General features: G+C 56.8%; 1 protein-coding gene across 1 annotated transcript in view; it reads right to left on the reverse strand.

Annotated features, from left to right (window-relative positions):
• The window catches only part of CAPN1 (calpain 1, (mu/I) large subunit), a 38,553-nt gene extending 33,599 nt beyond the window's left edge, over positions 1-4,954 (reverse strand). The window contains exons 1-6 of the mRNA XM_011942771.1: positions 4,845-4,954; positions 3,872-4,139; positions 3,642-3,711; positions 3,251-3,369; positions 739-872; positions 452-620 (exon numbers count right to left, since the gene is read on the reverse strand). Coding sequence (XP_011798161.1) covers positions 452-620; positions 739-872; positions 3,251-3,369; positions 3,642-3,711; positions 3,872-4,138 — 759 coding nt within the window. The 5' untranslated portion in view covers position 4,139; positions 4,845-4,954. The remainder of the gene's footprint in view (positions 1-451; positions 621-738; positions 873-3,250; positions 3,370-3,641; positions 3,712-3,871; positions 4,140-4,844) is intronic.

A 4,954-nucleotide genomic window follows, 5' to 3' on the forward strand; every position in this document is an offset into this window, starting at 1 on the left:
TCAAGTCTGGCGTTGAGGACCGGGGAACGGAGCTGAGTGTGGGAACAGAGGAGCAGGGAAGGGTGGGAATGGAGTGAGTATGGGATTGAGGCCAGGGATGGGTGGGAACTGAGACCAGGAGATGAAATCTGAGGCTGGTGAACTGGACAGAGGGTGGCATGGATCGAGATGACAGGAATGAGGGAAACAGCATGGTAGATGGTCGGGCAAACAAGCCCAGGAAAGAGCTGAGGTATGAAGTTTTGGGGAAGGAATGGGGAGGTGAGGACAGGAGTGACACCAGGCATGGGGGTGGCAGTGATGGATGAAGCTGGGTATGGATCCAGAGATGGAGCTTAGATGCAGGACAGGGGTCTGGAGCAGAGCCTGGGTGAGGACTTTTGGAAAATGTGACAGGTCAGGATACCAGGGTTCCAGGGTACCCCAAAGCATCGGGGCCGGGTGCACTCACGTCTATGGAGCAGCCCAGCAGGGAGCCCCGCTCCAGCGCCTTGAGGATGATCTGGTAGAGGTCACTGGGAGCCTTTCGCAACTCGTACCACTCGGTGACCCCGCCTGTGAAGTCCTCAAAGCCCTCCGAGGTGCTGCCCCCTGACAGGGACTCGTAGCTACCATTTACCCTGTGGGCAGCTCCAGGTCAACGCTCTGATATCAAGCAGGACCCTCTGGAAAGACATCAGGAGCCCCCACCCCTAGAGGGGGCTGGAAGCTGGAGCCGTCCCCTCAGCCGCTACTCACTTGGCATAGGCCTTCTCAAGCAGGGCGCTCCAGAACTCATTGCCTTCGGCAGAGTGCACGAACACTAGCTTCCCGTCCTTGATGGGCAGCAGGTCATCCACGACCACGTCCACCCATTCCCCAAATTGCCACAGCTGTAGGGGAGGGGCACGGTGAGTACCTGCTTTGGAATCCCCCAGACCTGAGCTCCATCCTTACCTCTACCTTCCTAGATGCAGGATTCTAGATCCTAGATACATTCTAGGATCTAGATATGTATCTAGATACATAACTTCCTAGATGCAGGATTCCAGATCCCAGATACATAATAGATATAGACTAAATCATATATATTAGATACATACTAGATGTATACTACATCAGGTATACCAGATACATACTAGATGCGTGTATACTTGATCACATATACCAGATACATGCTAGATGCATGTATACCTCTAGATACATGTATGCTACATATATACTAGATACATGTATCTGGGTATTGAAGGAAATCAAAGCATTTCACCCCAAAATATACTTCTTCAACATATTTTGAGATAGCTGTTCAGAGGGTCTGCAAACAGAAGTAGCCCTGTAATACTGTCTTTTGTGGGGGAGATTTGCATCTGTAGAGAAAATCTGCATTGATGGTGCCAGGCTTTCTCTAAGGCCTTCCCTTGTCAGACTGAGAGCCTGACACCCTTTAAAGGTCTGAAAGAAATAATTACCATCTATTCTGCCTGAGGGCTGCTACCTGTGAGGTTTCATCTACATAACAAGACCGCCTTTGCTACCCAGCCCCCCTTTTCTCCCCTTCCATAGCCTGTCTTGCCACTATAACCTGATTTACCGCCAGAACCTGGTTTTGGCCATTTCCGAGCCCCCATTCTTCCTGTGACCTCGGGATGGTATGTATATACGCTTCTGTACCCACTGTGGGGCTGGGGTGATCGCTCTGTGGTTCCCGACCCCACGTGACAGGCTAATCAATTTGTTCGCCATTTCTCCTACTAACCTCCTTTTGTGAGTTGATTTTTCAGTGAACCCTCAGAGGGCTAAGGGGACCCTTTCCTTTGCCTGTACAGTATATACTAGATACATGCATATTTGAGGTATACTAATACATGCATACCACATATAGACGTATATATTTGATATGTACATGTATGCTGGAGATACACTAGCTACACGATCCTGGGAAAATTATCGCCTCTGAGCTTCAGTTTCGCTATCAATAAAAAGGAGCAGCAGTGCCTTCTTCACGGAAGATTTAAACAAGAGCACACAGGCACAAAGCCTTTAGAGAGTCACTGAACAAACAGGGTTCCTCCTCAGGCACAGAGAGGTGGGAAAGCTCTCGGGCCTGGGCTTTCCAGAACTAGCCCCCTTTTAGGCCATGGCCCCCTAGCTCTTCCCTCCCTATTCTAGGGGGTTAGGGGACACCTATGTCATTGGATGAGCAGTGAAAATGTGGCATCCAGATCCTACAACCACAAGACGGGCAGATGCTTTGCTTCAGAGATGCCACAAGGGGCAGGTTTCCCAGGGCAGGATCGTGGCCCAAGGCGTCTGGGGTCAGAAACGACCAAGGACTCCAGGTACCATCTGAGGGGTCGAGGCCAGGACAACGCGGGGAGGGTCGGGGGGAGGAGAGGAGGCGGCCCTAAGAGCCCAGGTTGCGGAGAGTGTGGGTGGCGGGTACTGAACTGGCCAATCGGAGGCCAGGAAAGAGCGGATTGGAGGAGCGAGGGAAGGGGGCCAGGCTGCGCCCCTGCAGACTAGAGCGGGTGGGTGTGGCGCTGAGCCAAAGTGGATCCGCACTGTGGGTTCCGCACCCTGGGTTCCGAGGGCCACCTCCACCCGCGCAAGGCGGGCAAGGACAGAATAGGATAAGGGGCTCTCTAACCAGGCAGAAGGAGGGAACACCCAGGAGTCCTTCGGGCAGGGCTGGGGCCTCCAAGGCTTGAGGGCTTCATTCTGGGTTGGGGGGCATGGCCCTCCCAAAGGCAGATCATTGAGAATTGATTGGTGTGACTTGAAAAATGGGCCCTGGGCACACCGTCAGGAAAAGCTGGTTTACATAGACTTAATCCCGAGTCTTTCTTTTCTGCTGGGCTCAGTCAGACCTTGCCAAAGCGCAGGAGTTGGGGGATAGGAGGCCTGACAGGTGGAGAAGGCCACGCATGCTGATCTGTTTTCCCCAGCGACCACTCCTTTCTCAGATGGGGCAACTGAGACCGACCTCCGGGAGGATTGGAATTTGTCCCACAGGATGTAACATAAATGTCTTTCTGTTCTTTCAAGCACTTTCCACCTGATACATACAACCACCTAGGAAAATTGCCAGCTGAAATACCTGCCCAGCCCAGTCACTTCACACATGACAGACCCGAGATGGCACTGAGAGGTCAAATACCTGCTACAGGGAGGACTGGCCCCACAGGGTGTGGCCCTAACTGCAGGTGCTGTGGGTCATCCTTCCGCATCTCCCCCAGTGCCTGCTGCCCCTCCTCCCCAGGCGGGCCCTCACCTGGAAGTGGAAGATGCCGGCATAGCCATTCTGGAAGCTCTGGCCGTGTGGAACCACTCGGTGAAGGAGGGTGTCGTTAAGAGTGAGGGAGGCAATGGCCGCCAGGAGCCAGCAGTCCCCTGGGGAGGGAGGGACACACATCAGCTTGCTCTACCACCTGCCCTGGGGGAAGCAGGTGTTAGGGAGAATCTGGGGTTCCTTGGCCAGGGTGCCACTTAACTCCCCTCAGCTTGCAGAAAAGACCCAGTAATCTGGGCAAACCAGCCCCAGCGCTGATAGCCAAAGCCTGCCTGGGCTTGCAAGAGGGAGGGGTTGGGGCAGAGCCTGAAGAAGCGGGAATGGGGAACTACTGTGGAGAAAACAGCCGGGACCCTGCGCCCTGGGGGCCTACCCAGTGCTCCCTGGCAGATGTCTGTGCGGGTGGCTCCATCCACGATGAACTGGGGGTTTGAAAGCAGCTCCTACGAGAGACCTGGAGTCCTGTTCCTGGGCCAGCCCCTCCCAGAAATTGGCACCAGGCCACCCCAGACCCCATTGCCCACCAGGGACATGGAGTCCCATCCCTACTCCTCATCCAGGATCTGGGCTCAGCCAAGTCCCACCCAGGATGGCCCCTCTCACCGTGGGACGCTTCCACTTGATGCCATAGGTCTTGGAGGAATTGGGACCCAGGTCCTTGAAACCCAGGCTCTGGGGCACGGGGGGGAAGGCCTCATCACGGAAGAGGGTCCCACTCTGCAGGCATCGCGCCCGCAGCTGCTCATAATCCTGGCCCAGGTACTTGATGGCATTCTCATGGCGGCCCAGGCCCAGCTCCTTGGCCCTCTGCTTCTGCACTTGGGCTGACACCCCGGTGCAGTACACCGGTGTGATGATCTCCTCGGCCATCCTGCCGGAGAGATGGGCCTGCTCAGACTAGAACCTGGGCTCCTGCCTGCAAGCGCTGCTCTCCTGCCCCTGCTTATCCATCCCCAAACCGGGGGTTTCCCTGCCTCACTGCTCCCCTCACAGAAGTAGGGTTCTTAGCCACCTCTCGGTGCTCCCAGTGAATACAGGAAAGGGGTTTCCCAGTTCCCAGGCGTGCCGGCCACCTCTCCTTTCCCGGATCCCATTGTCAGGGGCTTGCAGCTCTGTGGTGAGCCAGCAGGTCAGGTGGGGCAGGGCGGAGCCTCCAGACAGCACAAGGAACTGGGCAGGTGGGACACAGCAGGGAAGGCCGGCCTGCCACCCCTTCACCAAATTAACCAAGATCCTTGCGCACCGGCCCCTTGCCGTGGGCTGAAAACCCCAGACAGTCGCGGTCCCCTCCTCAGGCCCCCGCAGCAGGCTCGATATCAGAGCTGGTGGGCCCTAACCCAGTCCCTGGGACCATCCAGCAGCAGGCTCATATCAGAGCTGGTGGGCCCTAGCCTAGCCCCTGGGGACAGCGGTGAGCCAGGCTGGGACAAGCGCCCGGGCTGTGCCGCTCCTCCAGCCCCCGCCCCTGCCCCAGGCACGCAGAGGGCCCCCAGAAGGGGCCGAACTGGGGCAGCCCCTCAGCCCGGGAGCAGTGGCCAGGGTCAAAGAATCCCGGCTCAGCCACCCAGCTTCTTACCTGGGGGAGGGGTGTTTGGGGGTCGCTGCGGTCCCTGAGACTGGCTTCCCGGTGGCAGCTCAGGGCTGGGCCCAACCAGGAAGAGCGCTCCTCCCCGCCCTCCTCCCGCC

This window comes from Colobus angolensis, unplaced genomic scaffold (genome assembly GCF_000951035.1).
Source record: "Colobus angolensis palliatus isolate OR3802 unplaced genomic scaffold, Cang.pa_1.0 Scaffold21, whole genome shotgun sequence".
Classification (NCBI taxonomy): Eukaryota; Metazoa; Chordata; class Mammalia; order Primates; family Cercopithecidae; genus Colobus; species Colobus angolensis.